Source organism: Grampus griseus, assembly GCF_964374135.1.
Source record: "Grampus griseus genome assembly, chromosome: 2".
Taxonomy (NCBI): domain Eukaryota; kingdom Metazoa; phylum Chordata; class Mammalia; order Artiodactyla; family Delphinidae; genus Grampus; species Grampus griseus.
Genome location: NC_139018.1, coordinates 12,682,215 through 12,704,929, shown reverse-complemented (window position 1 = coordinate 12,704,929; position 22,715 = coordinate 12,682,215). Strand labels below are relative to the sequence as shown.

At 39.2% G+C, this 22,715-nt stretch overlaps 1 protein-coding gene across 2 annotated transcripts in view; it reads right to left on the bottom strand.

Moving 5' to 3' along the window:
* The window catches only part of PPP4R3A (protein phosphatase 4 regulatory subunit 3A), a 37,950-nt gene extending 20,785 nt beyond the window's left edge, over positions 1-17,165 (bottom strand). For both annotated transcript variants that reach the window (XM_082648640.1, XM_082648641.1), the window contains exons 1-3: positions 16,952-17,165; positions 5,000-5,055; positions 1,876-1,974 (exon numbers count right to left, since the gene is read on the bottom strand). In XM_082648640.1, the coding sequence (XP_082504766.1) occupies positions 1,876-1,974; positions 5,000-5,055; positions 16,952-17,093 (297 nt within the window). In that variant the 5' untranslated portion in view covers positions 17,094-17,165. The remainder of the gene's footprint in view (positions 1-1,875; positions 1,975-4,999; positions 5,056-16,951) is intronic.
* Positions 17,166-22,715: the final 5,550 nt, after the last annotated feature.

Below are 22,715 nucleotides of genomic sequence, written 5' to 3'. Positions count from 1 at the left end.
GTCATTGAGAAATGACATCTTGAACATAAACTATGTAAAAGTTGGGAGGGGAAGATCAGAAAGGAACAACAAAGTAGGCAGTGATTCCCAGGAAAGTTATTGTAGAGCAAAGTATACAAGTACTACTACTTGTGCCCCAAGAGAAAATGACGGAAAAATTTATGGTGTTACAGACTAAGGAGAAGCATAATAAAGCCCCAACAATTTTAAAGGAGAGCCAGGCATGACGGTTAACAGATTGAGTCCAGGTCTGAGTTAAATATTGACCCAATAAAAGATTGTGTCCAAGGTGGGACTGTTCATCTTAGAAAGGTGAAAGAGAACAAGATTTTTCTTAATAACGGGTGCTTTCAGCACCACCCTGAGCTCATTAATCTCTTCTCTTTCTATGGAAGAACTCCACATGACAAAAATCTAGAGGAACATGCTGTAAAAACAACTGTATGAGACGGAAAGCAAAGAAAACATGAAGAAAGCATAAAAACATGTTAGCTTTTCACATGTTAAGAGAAGGAAAGGGACAGCTTAACAGGCAGGTTAATTTATGAAAAACACAGCTAAGTAGAATTATATAGCAGAAATAAATCCTGCAAGTTAAGGAGAAACTGTGCCTCAAGAGCACTGTGGCTTCTCCTAAGTCAGTGGCTCTTAAACTTCAGGCTGCATCAGAATCACCTGAAGCAGGCGTTGACAAACGAGCCAAACCTGGACCACCACTTGTTTTTGTAAATAAAATTTTACTGGAAGAGAACGATGTCCATTTATTTATGTGTTATCTATAGCTACTTTCACAGTACAACAGCAGAACAGAATAGCTGTTAAACTGTATGGTCCACAAACCCTAAAATATTTACCATCTTGCCCTTTACAGAGAAAATCTGACTTAGAGGGCTTGTTAAAATAGAATTACTGGTACCTACTCATAGTTTCTGATTCAGCAGATCTGGGATGGGGGTCTCAGAATTTGCATTTCTAACAGATCCCAGGTCATGCTCATCCTGCTGGTCTGAGGACCACACCTTGAGAACCAATGAATTAAAGAATCTCCTGAAAGTTATTTATTCTCCAGATAAAATAAACATGAAGATAGAGAAAGCATCCTTAGGATGTAATGGTCTAAATAAGTCCATAACAAGAACCAGTGGCTTTAGCCATCAGAGCGCATAAAAAATGACCATTCTCAAAAGACTGTGGAGATTTTATCACTAGACTGAGGTACTAGAACCATTAAGGAATTCCAGAATCAATTGAGAACATGCATGATGACACTGAAGAGACAGTCAAGAGCCATAAGAAGTTACTGAACAAGGGGTAACACGATCAGACTTGCATTTTTAAAAAGATCACTCCAGCTGTGGTACAGATTTGGGAATGAAAGCAATGAACCAGGCAAGCAATGATGGTGGCTTAGTAAACTAACAGCAATGAAAATGAAGATAAGTGAATGCATTTAAGACTTACAATTGAGGGACTGAATGGATATAGAAGATGAAGGAAGGATAAACACGTTTCTGGCTTCAGCAACTGGGTGGCATTTACTGAGATGAGAGAGATAGCTAGGAGAATGAACAAATCTCGGTGAGATTACGTTCAGTCTTAGACTATTAAATTTGAGATGCTAGTTAGCACTCATGGAGGAGCTCTCAAAAGCAGCTGGATATAAAACTCTGGAGTTCAGAAAAGGTCTGGGCTGGGTAGATTAATGTCAATAAACTGTACTTTCCTATAAATCAAGCTTTTTCACAGACAGCAGTGAATTTAGAAGATCTATATGAAATGTGTCTCTATTTAAAATTTGGGGCATTAGCATAAAGCACAGCAAAAAACAAAATGCTTAAAAAGAAAGCATGTTGATTTTCTGATTTTTAAAATTACCTGACATATTTTCTCCCAAATTTCATCACATCCAGCTTTTTCTTGAAAGCTAAGGGCCAAGTCATAATTTTCTGCTTCAGACCACACAATCAAAGTGTCCTTGAGAGAAAAGAAGTCTGAATGATTAACATATATTATCACAAACTACTTCAAAGTATAAGGCAAATGAACAAAGCAATAGGGAATTGAGAACGGTACTCATTTTTACTTTTTGTAACACTGATGTCTGTAATTTCCAATGCCTTTTTGCACTTCACTTTATCCAATCTATAAAATGAAAACATTCTCCTTAAGGAGAAGTTGAACCAATATATGAAAAGCACTACAAATTGAGCACATAATCTAAATATATCAAAAGATACAAACTAAACATTATATCAATCCTTTGCTTGCACATTAAGTTACATTTTATGCTCTAGTCAAAACGCTCAAAGAGGAAGTCCTGAGTATTCAGTAGCAAGGGCATGTCAGGAGGATGTGATTAATAAACATAGCTGCTCCTCCTCCTCTCTAACTTTCAGTATCAGGTGTTCTTTACCTGGGGCACTTGAGGCCCATGACGCCCTTGAAATTATTGGCTAAATTTGTAACGTGAGCATTTACCTGGACAGAGGTTTTTTAACTTTCACCAAAGTTCAAGAAGCAAGATGCTCCTACCACCTACCACCCTTTTATTCATTTCATACCAATTTTTGTTTTTTTAATGATAGTTTAATAAACAGTTCAACAGTTTTTACTAAGATGTAATCTCAGCAAGACACTACAATTATAATACCGAGACCACTTTATATTTCCTGTAGTACAAATAGTCTGTATTCTACAATATGCATGGTATATTTATAGGGTCTAAGGTATCTTTTTGAAATTACTGACTATAAATAAACACATACACTGTTTCACAGCAATTAACCATTTCAAAAAAGAGCCTTCCAGAGGGATCTATGAATCACATTAAGAATTTGTGAATGGCACTAGGGAGAGTTACATTTGAAAACGAAGCCTAATGTAACAGCTACCATGTAGCCTTTTTCAAACTGGTCCAAAGAGACGAATTAGGAGTAGAAATTAGATGTGAACACAATATAAAGAAAAATAATTTAATCTAATAAGTAACTGAAAGGAGCCAAGCCAAGGCTGGCTGAGCATCTACTGAAATGATAAAAGCTCCTGTATTGAGGAGGAAACATGACTATATTTTAAGGTATCTTAAAAGATCTATGTAATTTCTAATACTTTTCAGTACCTCGTAAGGACACCACTTATTGTACACAAATGGATCCCATGTTTAAAAATTTGTCTGCTAAATTGCATATTTACTCTGTTCAATTATTTAACTGTCAATCATGAGACCAATAGTCTCTTACTGAACTAAAGTGATGCCAGCCAGAAGTAAATAAACAATCCTCTGATTAGGCTGTGCAGCATTACTAAGAGGATAAATCCGCAAATCTTACTCAGAATTCTAAAAAAGAGCTCAAAGACCCCTTTTTATTATCTTCAAGAACTTCAAGAGATCATAGATCCCAGGCAAGCAATCTGTTCCAGTGACTGAGTAGCTGTTCCAGCTCAAAATAATTTACATTAACATTGTAAGATCAACATGTCAGAAATTAGTCAGTTGGCCTCAGTTTCGTCTTTAAATAAATGGGATCATACTGTTTTGAAAACCAGTAATAAGGTAAGATCTATTGGAAGAAGTCTAAAACCACTATCACATAAGGTAAGTTTAAGACAATTGTAAGCAACAACTCTGTTACAATGTATATTCAGAATCATTTGGAGGCTTAAATCAGGGCACAGATAGAAATACGCTCTTAGTTATCCATTTGACAAATTCATAAGTTTGAAAATTTTTAGGAATTACTCTTCTGTTTTCCTTGAAGAGCCTAATTTTCACCAAATCATCCTGCTTGCTTATCATCCAACAGCCTATAGGTTAAGACATATAGATTTGTTCATTCATCCTCAAAAGAGACTTGATCTTTTCTTTTTCTTAGGATGTGCTTTTACTCTTCAGCTGACTGAAAACTCAAAACGTTAATTTATGTATAGAATATCAAAACCAAATACTCTAGTCTCCAGCCATTGCAATCTAACCTGAGGGTTTTCTTAAGAACACCAAATGCAACAAAGTGTATTTAACAGACCACTGAACCATCAAGAAAATATTTCATATTGTACCAATACCTGTTGGACAAATAAATCACCGTTATATAAATTTAGGAGTAAATATCCGATTTCCTAGGTACTATCTGTGTGACCTCAAGCAAGCCACAATCTTTAGGCATCATCTTATGTGCAAAATAAAACTAACTTGCCTCTAGTAGTATTTTAATAGTCAATGATGAAGCAAAGCACTTTATAATTTATAAAGTTATATATTTATATATTTATAAAGTAATATAAATGTGTTGGTAGTGTATTTTAAGTTATTTTATATCTGCATCTTCAGGGCAGTGAGGGAACTGATACTGATTTCATTGGCTTTGTAAAGCACTCAGTATTATCTACATGGGTATATTCTGAAATAAATACCAATTTTGATGACAGTGCTTGCAAGTATTAAGTGAGAGATTTACTTTCAGATATCTCTTGCATCAGAAGGGTACAAGAAAGAGAGTGTACTCAAATTGAAAGTTCTTAAAAAACTTACATCATTATAAGGTCCCAGTCAGGCTATATAAGAAATCAGATTCGTATTTATACTGAGTTGCTGTATAGAGATATGAATGTTCCTCCTGCACTAGCATTTACAACAGTGAAGGAAGGAGTTTCTACCATTTAGTTGTGTTAGTAGCTGATTATTCCATCAGTGGTCACTTTTTAAATTCTCTTTAGGTAGAAACAAGGAAACTGTGTCGTTTTAGGTTTTAACTTTTGAGAATAAGGCTCAGTTAGTCAAATATCTAGAACTTAGCTTAACTTGAAGCAAGTTTTTCTTTAATTTAAAATGACTGCTTTATATATACAGAGATTGGTAGAACTGGATTTTAGAATTAGACTGGCAAAGCATCTTATAATCTACTCCAAAATTTTCATTGTAAGGAATCAGATGGCAAATTTTCATTTAATCACCAAATCGAGAGGATAATATGCAAGATAAAGAACATCTTCAAAATTTTACCTGTTGTTTCTGGTATGCAGTATTAGGATTTATTTTGGACTCTAAAAGTAGAGAACCTAGGAAAGAGGAAAAAGAAAAAACAAACACATTCCATTATGTAACTGTAAAGCAGCAAAATTATATTCCCTTACATACACACACATTTCCTTTTTTGAAGGACTGATGCACATACAACTTCAGTTGAGGAAACATTATTTTAAAACAATACAAATTTAAATATAATAGCCTGTAACCTAAGAAATGCTTGCTTTATACATGTTTACTTTTAACAAAACAGACACGATCATCTAAAGAGCGAGCACTAGATGGTAAGAGAAATCTAACAACTCCTGGGCAGCAGAAGGTAGTGAAACAGCACAGTGTGAAGCCAGATGATCTGGGATTAAATCTCTAATATACAGTATTATTAGAGAAATAACTTAAAACATGCAAATAAGCATTATAAATAAAATCTGGTCTCTCTCAAGACTGAAAATAAGAATTCACTGGTAAAAGTCTGAAAACATCAAGGATATGATCCATTGCCCAAGTACATCCCCACATTATGATTCACCTTCAGAAAGTCTTATATTTCTGTTTAATACAGAAATCACACTTCTCCACCTTCAAATTATCAATTTACTTCTCAGAATAAGCTAATTTGCACATTTCTGTTTTTCCCCGGCAGTATCGTAAGACTCAAGGTATTAGAAAATAACTACTGCTTTGTGACAAAGAGCAAAATAATAATAAAAAATTTTATTTAAGTATAGTTGATTTACAATGTTGTGTTAAATTTCTACTGTACAACCAAGTGATTCAGTTATACATATATATATATATATATACACACACACACACACACATTTTTCATATTCTTTTCCATTATGGTTTAATCACAGGATACTGAATATAGTTCCCTGTGCTATACAGTAGGACCTTGTTGTTTATCCATTCTGTATGTAATAGTTTGTACCTGCTAACCCCAAACTCCCAATCCATTCCCGCATTCCCTCCCCTACCCCATCTCCCCCTTGGCAACCACAAGTCTGTTCTCTATATCTGTTAGTCTGTTTGTTTCATAGATAAGTTCATTTGTGTCATATTTTAGATTCCACATATAAGTGATATCATATGGTATTTGTCTTTCTCTGTCGGACTTACTTCACTTAGTATGATAATCTCTAGGTCAATCCATGTTGCTGCAAATGGCATTGTTTCACTCTTTTTTTTACAGCTGAGTAGTATTCCATTGTACACAGGTACCACATCTTTATACATTCACCGGTCGATGGACAGGTTGTTTCCATGTCTTGGCTATTGTAAACAGTGCTGCTATGCACACTGGGGGGCATGTATCCTTTCAAATTAGTTTTCTGCAGCTATATGCCCAGGAGTGGGATTGCAGGATCATATGGCAACTCTGTTTTTAGTTTTTTAAGGAACCTCCATACTGTCTTCCATAGTGGCTGTATCAATTTACATTCCCACCAACAGTGCAGGAGGGTTCCCTTTTCTCCACATCCTCTCCAGCATTTGTTATTTGTAGACTTTTTAATCATGGCCATTCTGACTGCTGTGAGGTGGTACCTCATTGTAGTTTTTATTTGCATTTCTCTAATAATTAGCAATGTTGAGCATCTTTTCATGTGCCTGTTGGCCATCTGTATGTCTCCACAAAAAGCAAATTTTAAGACTAAATGTATACCTCTCCCCTCCTCAACCAATTCCAGTTTAAAGCCAAGTTCTGACCCAAAATACTTGAGAAAAAGCATTTCCTCTGCAGCTGTCTCTCATCCAAAGCTTTCAACTCTTCTCATATTACATTAAACAGTTGCTTTATCCATTCCAAATAGTGGCTAGACACTTGAGAAAAGGGCACTCTTAACATTTCCAAATTTGACTAGTTTTGCCTTTATGTTAAAATTTGTTTACTAAGTTTATGATACTGCCCCGTGTTAGTAATTTACTGATCATTCACTACCATGGGCTGGTAATGATGCTCAGTGATATTGAATATATATAGTAAAATACCAGCATTTGCCAAGCTGCAGTGACTTAATTTGCAAACACCTTGTGCACAAGAAAGCTTCCCACTTTACTTGAATCTTTCCAGTGTATAGCACAGGTGAACTGCTTAACCCAAAATCTGTCTCTTACCCTTTCTGTACTTAAGGTAACTAAACAGTCTCCCTATTTTCTCCACCTGTACTCCCAACACCCCATTTCTTTAAGCTCTTTTCTTTTTACTATTTTTGGCTCACTGAGGTTCAGACAAATATTCTCACATTCTGGAGGAAGCCTGATTACTCTTCTTCCCATTTTTCCAACTTTTGCCACAATAATCAAAATAAATTTTCCAGTGCCCCTTAATTTTCTTTATGCACAATCAACGAATTTTTATTTCGGTAATTACTAAGAGCTGTCTAGTGATATATTTATAAGAAGAAAAAGCAGCAAGCAAACGAACTCAATGTCTAGAGTCCCTTAAAAGTATTAAAATTTCCAACTATCTCTGTAAATATTCTTTCACTGTTTGTTGTTTAATTACTAGAACAAAAATTGCACCCTATTATTTCCCAATGAAATCACAAAGTATGTCAAGTACATTATGGATCAAACTTTTAAAAGATGAGTCATGGCATATAATCATATTCAAAACATGTTTCTATGAGAAAATACATTCCAAAAACCCTACTTTGAAATATATCATGTCCTCAAAAAACAATCAATCCGCAGAAAACTACATAAATAATAGAGTGAAACAAATGGATTACTTTATAACATATTTCAGAAGATGCAAGAGATCTAATGTCATAGAACCAAACTAAGTAAGTAATGCCACCTTAAAAGTCAAACTGCACAAAAGCACAAAGGAAAAAAATCAGACATCATTGATAAATGATGGTAACTGGACATAATCAAAATTAAAAACAAAAATAAAAAATGCTACAAACAATACCATTAAGAATGTGAAAAGAACCCACAGAATGTGCAAAATTATTTGGAAATCATATATCTGATAAGGGACTTGCATCCAGAACTCTTACAACTCAATAATAAAAAGATAACCCAATTTAAAAATGGGCAATGGATCCGAGTAGATATTTCTCCAAAGAAGATATACAAATGGAAAATAAACATGAAAAGAAGCTCACCACCTTTAGTCATTAGGGAAATGCGAACCAAAACCACAAAAAGATAACCATTTTACACCAGCTAGGAAGCCTATAATCGAAGACACACAATGACGTGAGCTGGCAACCATGTGGAGAAATTGGAACCCTCATACATTTTTCTTGTAGGTATATAAAAAGGCATCCACTTTGGAAAAATTTGGCAGTTCCTCAAAAAGAGAGTTACGGGCAATTCCACTCCTAGGTACATACAAGAGAAACAAAAACATTTGCCCACACAAATTTGTGTACACACAGCAAAAAAGTGGAAACAATCCAAATGTCCAAAAACTGATGAATGGGTAAATAAAACGAAAGACTATTCGGCTATACAAAGATATGAAGTTCTGATCCATGCTGTAACTGAACCTTGAAAACGTAAGTTAAAGAAGCCAGTTACAAAGAACCACATGTTTTAGGACTGCATTTATATGAATGGTCCAGAATTTGCAAATTTAGAGGATTTGTAGATTAGTGGCTGTTTAGGACTGCGAGGAAGGGGGAACAAATGGGTAGTGATTGCTAATGGGTACACGATTTCTTTTAGAGGACAAAATGGTCTCTCATTGTGGTGATGGTTGCATAACGCTGTGAATATACTAGACAATACGGAACTATATACACTTTGAATGAGATGGCATGTGAATTCTGTTAAAAAAAAGCTAAAGTGTAAATATTCATACAATGGAATATCATACAGCAATGTTAATGCATGAACCAAATATATGTAAATGCAAAAATGTATATGAACCTTACAAACATAAATGAAAGAAGCCTCAGACAAAAGTATATACCATAAGTCCATTTACATGAAGTTCAAAAAGTGGCAAAAATTAATCTATGGTGTTAGAAGTTAGGTTGTTGAGGGGAAGGGGAGAGATAGTGACTGAAGAGAGACGTGAAGCAGGTTTCCGGAGTGCTGGTTATGTTGTTTCTTCGTCTTTGTGCTGGTTATTTTGTGAAAAATTCATGAAGCTGAATACTTAAGATTTGTGTACCTTTTTGATGTATTATACTTTAAAAGTTTTTTTTTTTTTTTTTTTTAAGTTTAAGAGAAGGGGTAAAATGACACACAGCATAGGGGCTGGAGCTATCACTTCAAGTTGTGATTTCAAGAAACACACACCTGGGACTTCCCTGGTGGTGCAGTGGTTAAGAATCTGCCTGCCAATGCAGGTGATACAGGTTCAATTCCTGGCCCGGGAAGATCCCACATGCTGCAGAGCAACTAAGCCCGTGCGCCACAACTACTGAGCCTGCGCTCTAGAGCCCGTGCTCTGCAACAAGAGAAGCCATGGCAATAAGAAGCACGCACACTCCAACGAAGACCCAACACAGCCAAAAATAAATAATTTAAAAATAAAACAAAAAACCCCACACACCTGACTTGGCAACTGCTAAAACAAAACACCAACACCAACTATTATTTTTTGAGTACAAGTTTTTTTGCCTTTTTTTTTTTTTGCATTTGTTTCAAAACTCGGTAGTGTTACAGTGTTAGGATGACTAAAAAGGAAAAATCAATCACAAATTCAAAGTATGAAGTGTTCCCTTCCGAAATGCTGGTGAAAACAAGAATAAGCACATACTAGAAGCTTCTGGTAAGTTTTTCTTTTTCCTGGGCCATTCAAGATGTCAGGGGGAAGCATCTCTCCTGAAACCATTTCAGCCATATCCAATGGTTTTAGTCTAAGATATAACTTTAGGAAGTCCAGCTCTGGTCCCCAAATACCATGTTCCCCAAGATGTCAGTAGGCTGTAGAGGCTGGAATATGGGAAACAGCCTTTTAACTGGGGGGCTAAGTAAGATAATAATGAAAAGACACATTTCTAGTTTTATTCCTAGTCCATCTATTAGGTTCCCCACTCCCATCTCATAGTTTCTACTGAATAAAATTATAAGCACTTATCCAATCAACTGAAAAAGATCCAGCTGAGTGTTAATATGCATTTACACAATCCTTCCCCCCAACAAGTTTATTTGTTATCAATTGCTACAGCTACAGTACTGGGAACAGTAGTTCCATCCCAGTAATAAGTGGGTATGGAAGGGGATGTAGAGTTCAACTATAGGTGTGAGGCATTTATCATGGTAGCAGAGATAACAAGGGGAGAAATGAGGAAAATGTTCCTTAATAGGAGACCTTAAATGACATCAAGGGAGGTAAAGTTCTCATTAAGGGGAACACAATGCTTTTGATAATGGGTAGACCCAGTATATCTTAGTAACTGAAACACATACGTAAAACAGCCCCCCACCCCAATTTATTTGAGGAACACATTCATCCTATCCAATGAAATAGATGCCTTTAACCTCCAAGAGGAATTCATTCTCACCCCCACCCCCCACCATGACACCATCTCCTCACACATCTGAGAAAGACACTCACACAGACAAGAGAAAGACAAGCCTACATAGCAAACCCCAACATCAAGACTTGAGAAAGGTCTTCCCACTTCCCACCTGAATGACTGGGAAGGAAATATGGAAACACAAAAATCGAGAGATTGATGTAGCTAAGGGGAATGCATCAATACATGTAATTAAGTTTGTCACTGCAGAATCTATCATTCAGACCACTAGCAAAATCAGCCACGCTCAGGTGAACTAAATACTCCTGCACAGCAAATGCTTGTCAGAGTCCATCCCCAAGATTCTGACAGGCGTGCAAGGCCATATTTGCACATATACTTCTTCAAAAAATAAAGAGGGTCCTTAATTCTCATTTACTATTACCCAAACTGAACATCAGCACAACCCTTTTGGAGGGTCATTTGCCTTTATCTACAAAGCTTCTAAACACATACTACTCTTTGGTCCAACAATCCTAGGAAATTATCCTACACTCTCATACAGGTGCCAAGTATATGAATACAGATGTCATTAGCAGTGTTTGTAAAGGCAAAAAAAAACTAGAAACAATGTATGAGCCAGCTGGAGAGTGTGGGGATCTCAAGAGGCCTAGAAAAATCAAAACTATTTTCATAATATTACTAAGAGATTATTTGCCATTTTCATTCTTATTTTTCTCACAGTGTCTACACTGATAGTGCAACAGATTGAATGCAGAAGCAGAAAAGAACACTTAAAAAAAAATTGAACCAGACATTATAAAGAGATTTGTAAAACTGTAAAACAGTGACATTCTTGTCACTGAATTCTTGCTTTAGAAAAGATTTTTAAAGTCTTGTTTTAATTTCTAATATGCTAAATATCAAAAGATATTTTTTATTTAAACATAAACAAAAGCTATTAGGGATCCTCAATTTTAGTACTATAAAGGTATCCTGAGGGAAAAAATCTGAGAAATGTTACTCTATGCCACCAACACTGTACTGTGTGAATTCAATATATACAGTGGAATACTACGCTAGTTTTAGATGAGATAGATCTGTATATCCTGACACAAACAGAGGCCCCAAATATACTGATAACAAGGAGATCTGTACACTCAGGAAATGGGGGGACAATGGTAAAGAAGGGGAAATGCCACTCATAACATCACCAAGACAACTACAGGTAAAGCTGTCATAGACTGATAGCAAGAAAAAGTGACAATAAAACAAACAGTACAATTATGGGTATAAACAATTAGGTCATTAAAAACGTTCCCTCCCTACTACTTCACATCTTGGTTCCTCTTGAACTTTTCTAGTATCCTGCTGCAAACCCCCAATACACCCCTATCAAAACAAAACAAACACCTCCAGGGATGGGGGAGGGTAGTTAGTACATGCAGAATGAAGTCTCATCTGAAGAGTTGAAATCGGAGAACTTAAAACTAGTGCCTGTAGTATAGATCCAGCCAGCAGACAGCTTGTTTGATTCCTAGTTCTAACAAACATACTCATACACTAAATTCATGCAAATCTTTTATAATGGAAAGATTTTACATTGGAAAAAAAAAAAAGTCTAGATTTCTGGCTGGGTACAGGAAAAAAAGACCCCAGAACTATCCAATCAAAGAATCAATGCACCAAGACTTATGGTTAGAAAAAAATAATACCTCTTAGGGTTGCTTTTGAATATTAACTGAAATTTTATATTAAAGCGCCTACCCCAGAACCTACCACATAACCAGCACTCAATACTTTTCTTTAACAGCATGATCAGAATATCATTTCCCTGGCATCACTATAATCTTGAATAGTAGAAAAATTAGTACTGATAACAATGATCCAGAAACACATTACAAATAAAAGGCTAACCAACACAGGCTCATTAGACTGCCTAAGAAAAACCTTCTAATATATAGTATTTAGGAAATATTCCATGAAAATTGTTGAGATTTTTTAACCTTGTTTACACAGTTTAATTTAGCTGGAAAATTCACTTGTTCAGAAGATATCAATTCCCTTCACTGGAGAAATGATAATACTATAGTTTCTATAATTTTATGGCTTTATTTTCAATACCAACCAATCAATCAGATTCGGGTAATACGGGAGTATCTGGTTTGCAGTTAAGAAACTTAGATCCTGACCTCAGTTCAGATTTGGATAAATACTTAAGGATTTCAGAATGAAGAGCTTCCAGGTCTGCTGCTCTTAAGTAAACAGTTCAATCTTACTGGCAATATACTGGCTTTTCCAGTATATTGAGATTATCAACGGTCAAAGCTAAGGGCAAGAGCTTAGGTACTATGCTTCCTTAGGAGAAAGAAAACACCATCAAAATGAATTAATGGAAGTCCAAAATCTCATGATGATAAGAGACTAGTGTATGTTTCAAACCTATAGCAGGTCTGTGTTCCAGGTCCCTCCCTCCCAATTTTGTGGACCACAGATTACACATGGCATTTAAAACCTAAAATGAAGGCTTGGGGAAAAAAAAAACTTGGTAGCATTATGTTAAAAGGTCCCACCCCTGTGTCAAGCCTTCACTACACTCCAACCCCATCAGGTATACCCAGTGTAGCCAATGGCCCTCAAACTTTCAAAAGCTATCACATGCAACAGATGAAAATAAGGGTTTGGTTATCCTAAGCCTATTAATTTTCCACAAAGTAGGTCTACACAGGAGAAAAAAAGCACATTTATATCAACTTTTCAAAGTGAAATATTTCTCCCAGTACTGACACTGGGTTCTTCTTGGTAGCTAAATTTGGAGTGCTTACTATATGCAAGATTATATACTACTTACTGATTTATAAGAATAACATAAAAAATGCTGATGCTATCTGTTTATTTCTCACCACCGCAGCCAAAACAAAACAAAACAGACTCTCCTACCCAAACTGTTGACCTCCTTTTCTATTTATAGTAGGAGTAGAGGCAGATCTACCTACAACCAAGTTCTACCAAGAGGAAGAAGCACAGGATTCCAGTTTTTACCATTAGCTAGCAGCACTACCTTAAACAAAACATTTCCTCATGTCTCATTTCTTCATGCCTCAAATAACAATGAAAATGAAATCTTTTTAACTTTGACTAGACAAGTCAGAATTAAAATCATTATGAAACGTAAAATATACTTCATAAAACTTAAAGTGAAAACCAAATATAAGAACACTATTCTTTTTTTTTTGGCGGTACGCGGGCCTCTCACTGTTGTGGCCTCTCCCGTTGCGGAGCACAGGCTCTGGACGCGCAGGCTCAGCGGCCATGGCTCACAGGCCCAGCCGCTCCGGGGCACGAACCCATGTCCCCTGCATCAGCAGGTGGACTCTCAACCACTACGCCACCAGGGAAGCCCCAAGAACACTATTCTTGATGATTGGCAAAGTAATCCAGAATAAAGAGTATAGACGTGATTTTATGTTCAAAGACATCCTTCAGTGTGTGGAGAAATTCCAATTTCTTTACTTTATCAATTCTAAAATTGGCAGGTGGAGGTGGTAAAAATAATAACGGAGAAAACAAGTACAATGATTTGAACATAAAGTGAGAGAGTAAGTAAAGGATGACATCATTACCCTCACTTCACCAACCTAACAGGGACAGCATAAACTGGGAGAAGAAAAAAAACAATACTAAGTAATCTTTATTGGAGGATGGAACTTTGCAGGTACATGGCTATGAGGTAACGAGGTAATCTACCTTCGTTTTTAAAAAAAGATATGTTCCTACAACATATCTGCCAGTAGGAACCTACTGAATAAGCATGCAATCCAGAAAATGGGCTCAGTAACTTAGTGGGACATCTCTCCTCCACGGCTAGGAGAGCTACAGATTTGCCAAGCACTCAGCTCCAGAGGGGAAGGGCATACTTACCCAGACAGCTATGCCCTGTAACAGGGAAGACACAAATACTTCCATTCAGAAATTTCGTTCCTGATTTTTAGATAAGTGTATATGCTCCTCTAACAAGATAAATGACTCATTTTATGGAAAACCAGAAACAACTTTCCATTTTGCTCATCGCAATAAAAAGAAAATTCTCAATTATCCTGTAGTGGAAAATGAGGGAAGCACACAATAATGGATAATCCAAGCTAGCAGCCAATACAAAACTCCCACATGTGGCTTGGAGATAAACTATAATTTTAAATATCTTTAGGCTAAAAATTGTTTTCATTTTCTTTGAAATGAACCTTGAATCTAAGTATAAAGCAGCAAATACAAGTAGACAATAATATGGGGGTTTAAAACACACTATTAACAGTTAATGATGTTAATTAAGTAATTCATAATACTAGTTTCAAGTCATAGTCTAGAAGTCTTATTCAATCCCTGACACCTCTCCCCCACCTCAGTTCGAACACTGATCTTCCTTGCTTTTTAACCTAGCTATGTGATTTTAAGTTATTTAGCTTCTTTGAGCCTCAGTTTCCTGATCTATAAATATGGCTAATAACAGTACCTACACCAAGAGGACACCAGAGGATACAAGTGAAGAATCTCCGGCACACAGTAGACACTCAATAAATTTTGACTATTATTCCTATTTGGAGTTTTCCTGTTAGGAAAAAAACCCCCATAAATCGTCAAATTAAAGATTATTTACAAAGTATTTCACAAGTATCCTGGAATTTTCTAAGCCTACTCTTTGGATTTAGTTTTCCTAACAACTTATAAATTTAACAAGGGGACAGTCAGTTTATTTCAGCTTTCCCTATTAGATAAAAATGGGAAAAACCCGGATTCCTATATTATTGTGTTAGAAGAGTATGATTCCCTATGACAATATGACGTTAAGACTTAATGCTTAAAAATACTTTAAACAAAGGACTTTGTATAATGAGTCCAATTAAACACGTGATGTGAAGGTATGTCTTATTTCAAATTATTATGAGGTTTCAAAGAATTCATCTCACATCTACACGATTAACCGAACCTATAAAGCCTATACTTTCCAAGTCACTATGTAAAAAGTTTTCCAAACAAGCAAAAACATAGAAGTTAGAATAGTTGGTTACTATATGATAGTCATACAGAAAAGTACACTAACACTTCACATTCAAACTTGTATTTTAAGAGACAAATAATATAGGCCTCAGAAAAATTTACCCAATGTGTTCAAAACCCTTTAAATGCCTCCAAGGAAAAATAATTTTTCTCCAGTTTTAAGTTATTTTGGGGAGGCTTATAAAGTAATCTGTGGGCAATATACTCCAAGTTACCATTTTTCTTTCAATTCAAATTGAAAAGCAATGTCCCTACAGTCTTCAATTACAGAATGGTGAGTCTTATTTGTTTTCCGTGGAATTGGAGTTCTGGGTAGGAAGTCCAATTAAAGGTCCTTGAAATGAGTTTGTAGTAATTTAGATACAGACCTACAATCGTAATAAACTCAGTTAGCTACCATAAAATTATAGGCTATCGTTACAAGGCAGATTTTCAAATTCAGAAGGAACTATTTTGAAAAAAGTTTTACTTGATGTGAACATTTTAAGGGAAATTCATAGTACGCCACCGGAGGAAGTGGCAATCCCTAAACTGCGTTAAGTCTTTAAAAATGTGAAACACTTATCTTCAATCAACGTGGTCTTTGAACTTGAAGGGCTGTTTCAAAATATGTGAAACACATGCATCCCTAGGGCAGATTCGAAAGGTTTTAAAGGTTTCTGCCAACTTCTCCCCACCTGTTAGCTGAACCAAATTATGAATATACATTTAAGCAACGGATAAAATGCTCGGATAAAATGATTCCAAACTTGCAGGGCGTTTACCCAGTGAAACTACACACAAAGTTCTGCACTTCTAATGAAAAAGACAACTAACGCTGCGGGAACACAAATCTCTCTTCCCACGGCAAAGAAGCACTTCCTCTGCCGAGTGCAGAGTTGCCAGATCCAGAACCAGGGTTGCCAACCTACAACAGGATCGGAAAGATGCAGCAATGATACGTTAAAAAACAAAAAAAAAAGAAGAAGAAAAGCACAACAAAATGTTTATGCTCCAAAAAGTTAAACAGCTAAGAACTTTCTCAGCTCCGAGAAAAGTTTCATGGCTGCTTTACAGACGCTTGAACTAAGGCAGAAGATCGGTTTGATCAGTAGCTTTCTCAAGGTCACTCTTGTGCAAAGTAACTGCACGGTCCGGGCTCCCGCTCCCAGGCCCCCGACCTCTGCACACGCCCCGGCGGCACCGCTCAGACGCGCCTGGCTCCGCCCGTGCCCGCACAAGTGCGACGGGGCACTCAGAGAAAGAAACACTTGGAGCGCTCTCCGGGCAGCTCCGGGAGGACAGGGGGGCCGGGGGCCCGTCCTCCCCCGAGGCGGCGGCCGCCGCGGCCCAAGCCGCCGCCTCCGTTCCCTCCGTCTTCTCAGGCAGAGGACCGCTAGCCCCACAGGACCGGGCAGGTGGCCCAGGGGCGCGGGCGAGGCGAGGGTCCCGCCGCGAGGGGTTCACTCACCGTCACTCTCGGCCCTGACAAGCAGGGACATGCCCTTCAGCCGCTCCACGTAGCCGGACGACACATGCCCGGTGCCCCGGTCGTCCCACTGCCGGTCCTCGTTGAGTGTGTAAACCTTCACCCGCCGCCGGGTGTCGGTCATCGTGCCGCCCGGGGGCCGGGGCAAAGGCCCCGCCGGAGTCGCCCGGGAAGGGGGTCCGGGGAAGGCGGGAGCCGAGGCGAGAGGACGCCCACGAGCGGAGGGCTCCCCGGCCTCACTGCCGCCGCTGGCCGCCCCGGGGCCGCGCTGCCGCCCTCATGGCCCGCCGCCGGGCCTGAGCTCTGGCCCCCGCCTTTCCTCGCCTCCGGCTCCTCGGCGCTATTGTCCAGGCCCGGCGAGGCCGGCCGCCCCGAGGGGGCCACGCAGCGCTTCGCAGCCTCCCGCCCCGCCGCGCTAGGAACTCGCGGCGCCGTTCACTGCCCTGCTCCCGCCTCCGCCATGATCTCCGTGAAGCTGCTTCCCGCGCCGCCGCCGCCTCCTCAGGCCGCCGCCGCCATGTTTTCCTTCCTTATACCTGGCCCTGCCACCGCAGCCGGGGACTGCGCTCCGCTCCCCTGCTTCAAATGTCCGAAGCCGACCGGCGCCTGGTCCTGCTGCAGCTGCCACCACTACGCGGGAGACTCCGAGAGCCCCCTGGCGCACGAGCGCTCTTGGCTACTGGGAGTCCTTTTCCCTCCGCCGCTGCCGCCGCCGCCGCCTCTTCCGCTGCCGCCGCCGCCTCTTCCGTCGCCTCTTCCGTCTTCCTCACAGAGCCAAAGCCGCCGCCATCTTGGTTCGCCCCTCAATAGCGGCGCGCGGGGCCACCCCGGTAGCAGCTGCAGGGGCGGCCCATTGGCCCCACCATTTAAAGAGACAGGAGGGAAGCCGCGAGCCTCGCAGCGGCGGAGGCCTCGGACGGAGGCGGTAGGCGGGTGTCGGGTTGCCGAAGTGGCGGGAGCGCAGGGAGTGGAGGACGCGAAACGCTGGTCGCGCCGGTGACGGACCGAGGCTCCCTCCCGCTCCCTGCACGGTACTGTCGTGCGAGCGCGGGGCGTGTGTACGTCCGTCGCTCCCTGTGTTCGTCATCAGCTCCGTTCGGGATTCGAAAGGGGAGTGGAGCCCGCCTCCGGCTGCTGATCCCTGAGCTGGTCTCTGCGCGCCGGGCGCTTGGCGTCTCCGGCTCTGGGTCCGCCCGCCGCCTACCCGGGTGGCTCGCTGTCCAGCCGCCGCTCCCTGCAGGCGTCGGGCGGCATCGGCCTGGGGCTTTCCTGCGGCGCGCCCGCCTCCGCGAGTGTGCTGTTCGAGCCGCCTTTGGGGCTGGACTGGGCACCCGGAGCGCGGAGGTCGGTGGCGCCGGAGCCTCGCAGACTCAGGCCTTTCTCCTTTGGGAAGAAATTGAGAAGTTTTCGGGAAAGACCGCAGGTTTGGCCGCAGGTCCTGGGAGCTGCCATAGGGCACGCACCGAGATGGGAGTCTGGAAACTTGGCACAGTTTTCTATTTCTGAGCGTGGTACCAAGCCTGAAGTGACGAATCTAAAACCTCTCCTTAAAATAGCTGCTACCTCTTTTTTCTCCAGAATTGTGATTTTCTAGCTCTTCATGTTGCAAAAAGAACTTGAGGGGCTTACAAAAACCAACGGGGTACTGTATAAATTCTCAACGTTCACTGTTAAGCACTGTTAATCTTCACAGAGGAATGTCGTTCCCATTCCTATCACACAAATGATAGCCACCATTTGGGGGGCTTTTACTCTTTGCCACGCCGTCTAGGTCATTGCTGGCCACTGGAAACAAAATGTGAGCCGCGTATGTAATTTTACATTTATGGTAGCCGCTTCTTTAAAATGTTTGAAGAAATTGCTGAAATTTGTTTTTATAATGTATTTTGTTGTGTTTAGAAAAAAATGTTGCCTGCCATTCCACTTCTACAAGATTCCAGCCATTAGCCACTGCAGTGGCTCACGGACAGTGCACCCTGAGGGGAATTCAGGAAGGAGAAAAACAGGAAGCATTCTGTACTTTGGATAAACTGACCCCTGGAAAAATAAGAAACATAGCTAAGGAAAAATTTCAGTGACCCCGAGATTCTAACATCTTCCCAAACGTAGAAAAGCACTAAAATCATTGAGATGTCTGTTCTTTGTGATTAGCAGTAACCTTTTCATGCTTGACTACAAATGTTTTTCACAGCAAAAAAGTTCGTATATATTCCTGGCTCCTCCCTGACCTCTATGGAGCAGTTCCTCAGAGCTATCCGAGAGGCTGTCTCCTAGGCTATAGCCCTCAGTAAGGTCCCAGAACAGAACTTAACTCACAACTTTTACATTTTGCCTCTTTATTTCAGTTGACAGTTTAATGCGATATCTTCAATATAAAATGAATGAGATATTTTGAATTACTTTTTTTTCATACTAAATTCAAACTGTGATGTGTATTTTACCTATAGTGTAAATTTCTATTTGGATGCTGAATTTTCATTGGAAATACCTGATGCGTATTTAGGTTTCACTAAATTTACACTTGAAAAAGTAGATTCACATATTAAAGTTACTTGAAATATACTTACCTTTTTTCCAAAAATAAACTTTAATTAAACTTTAATTAAAATTAAGTAAGGTTTAAAATTCAGTTCCTCAGTCCCACTAGCCACATTTCCAGGCCTTAGTACTGAAACCGAGCAGGACCCTATGGGGCTCCTGGCCACAGAAGCCTTTCTGTGTCCCCCGTTCCTTGTTTGTAAGGAACAGACCCCAGGTTCTATGATCTTCCCTGAGTCCCAAAGGGCAGATTCAAACAGTTGCTAATCAGGGAAGGGAGGGGATGCAGAGACAAGGGAAGAACCGCCGAGAAAGAATAGTGCAGCCTTGGGGCAGGATCCTGGTTCTTCAAGGGATGCACATAACAATATCTTTAAGCTCTTTATAGATCTAAAACCCCTAACAAATGGAAGATGTCAGGATTCTTCATTCCACGGAAGACCACCTGAGGCCAGATTAAAGGAACCAGAAAAGTTCATCAAGAGATTACCTGAGACCAGATGAAAGGAGTGCAGTTCCTGCACACACCCTAATCTTATCAGCAACCCCATCTTTGAACCATTGCTATAAAACTCCTCACCAAATCCTCCCGGGTTGGGACACACAGTTTTCGAGGGGAGGAGCCTACTGTGTCCCCTTTTGCCTGGCAAAAACAACAAAGCTATCCTTTTCTACTTCACTCAAAACTCTGTCTCTGAAATTTGATTCGGCACCAGTGCACAGAGACTGAGTTTTTGGCATCATTACCCACATGTGGCTACTGGCTACCATTTTGGCAGGTTCACGTGCTTAATATTATCAGAAATCTTGCCAAACCTGCAATGTACAGTATTTTGAATTATACCCATCTATTCAGACAGAAGTTGGAACCTTCCTCCCCTACCACGTCAAATACAAAGAAGTGCTTACAAAGAACAGCCTGAGGCGTTCATCATTTACAAAAAAAACTGGAAAATTATAAAAACAGAGTAATTGTTTTTTTCTAAAAAGTAAGATGCAATAATTTCAAGCATATGGGCATGACAGCAATTATGTCTACTTTTGACACAGACATCTTTAAATGTATTCACATGTTATTACTTATTCGATCCCCAAACCAAACATGAAGTAATTTGTGGGGGGAAAAAAACATACTTTATTTTATAATATCTTTTTAAGGTAAATTAAACAGCAGGGTTTATTAAATGGCAAAAAATTTAAATTATATATACAACTAATAATAATTATGTTTAAATGAACTTTTTAATATAATCTTAAGTAACAGTTGAGTTGTATTAGGGTTCTACCAGAGAAACAACCAGTAGGATACATCTACAGGGAGAAAGAGATTTCGAGGAATTTGCTTATATGGTGGTGGGATCTGGTTAGGCAAGTCTGGAGGTATGTAGGGCAGGTCAGCAGCAGGCTGGAAGCTCTTGGGCAGGAGCTGACAAGTGCAAACCACAGAATTTCTTCCTCAGGGAACCCTCAGTTTTGGTGTTAAGGCCTTTCCACTGATTTGGATGAGGCTCACCCAGATTACTGAGGATAATCTCTTTTACTTAAAGTCAACTAATTGTAGATGTTAATCACTCTAAAAAGTACCCTCACAGCAACACCTAGATGAGTGTTTGACTGAATAACTGGGTACCATAGCCTAGCCAAATTGACAGCAAAACTAACCATCACAGTAATAAATAAATACCTTAATTTATAATCACTTAATCATATGCCATGTGCAAATGGTGATACAATTTAAGAAAATTCCTAATGGGAGGTTGCAAATCACAAAAGGTTGAGATACATTATAGTGGTCAAGGATGTGGGTGTTGGATTGTGAGTCCAGGTCCTGCCTGTTAGTAGCAATGTGATATTTGCAAGTTTCTAAACCTCTCTACCTCCTTTGCTTCACCTGTAAAATAGGAATAATAATAGCTTCTAAGGTTGTTGTATGGATTAAATAAGATACTGACTCCTCCTGTGCTCTAAATGTAAAGCTTTTCCCCTGAACCCTGTACCTTCACCTACATACATAACATAAATTTATAAAATACGCAGTGGAGTCTATTCATTGCACAATATTTATACCTACTCTATGTTACTTACCTTTATCCATGTCACAGTCATTAGTTTTATAGTGTTACCTCCTTTAAACTAAAAACCCTGGAGAGAACGGACAAGGATGCTGGATTATGCACTGCCCAACTCCAGAATGCTCCATCCCTATAGATGACCCCCATGTTAGGCCATGAAGATAATGGTGTCTGTGTGGGGGGAAGGGCACAGCACCAATGCTGGAATTGTTGAACCCTAATTGTGGTTCAGCCAATAAACTGGTGGCCTAGGATAAGACACTTAACCTCCTTGGGCCTCAGTTTTCTAATTCCGATGAGAAGATCTTTAAGGATACTTCTAGCTTTCAAATTCCATAAGTGTGGAGCAATGATGGTAAGAATAATAGAAATTATTAAATTCTCCCCATAAAGGCAATAAGAAGATGTGGGGGGTGTGTGTGTATGTGTATGTGTGTGTATATATATATATATGTGTGTATATATATATATATATATATATATATATATATATATATAGTGGAATACTACTCAGCCATAAAAAAGAATGAAATAATGTCATTTGCAGCAACTTGGATGGACCTAGAGATTATCATACTAAACGAAGTAAGTCAGAAAGAGAAAGACAAATACCATATGATATTTATATGTGTAATCTAAAATATGACACAAATGAACTTACCTATGAAACAGAAACCAACTCAGATATAGAGAACAGACTTGTGTTCACCAAGGGGGGGTGGGAGAGGGATGGACTGGGAGTCTGGGATTAGCAGGTGCAAACTATTATGTATAGAATGGATAAAGAACAAGGTCCTACTGTATAACACAAGGGAACTATATTCAATATCCTGTACTAAACCATAATGGAAAGGAATACAAAAAATTATATATAACTGAATCACTTTGCTGTACAGTAGAAATTAATACAATATATAAATCAACTATACTTCAATAAATTTTTAAAAAAATTCTCCCCATAAATGCAGATGCTCATATGAGCATACATAAGCATTTTCATGACATTCATGAGCATTTTATTACTAGCACCATGTAATATAAACAGCTGAAAATAATCAGAAAAAACACTCAGCAGAAAAATGTTCCATCAGTCATCCATTTTGTTCTAAACTATTTTCATAAGTTAGATAAATATT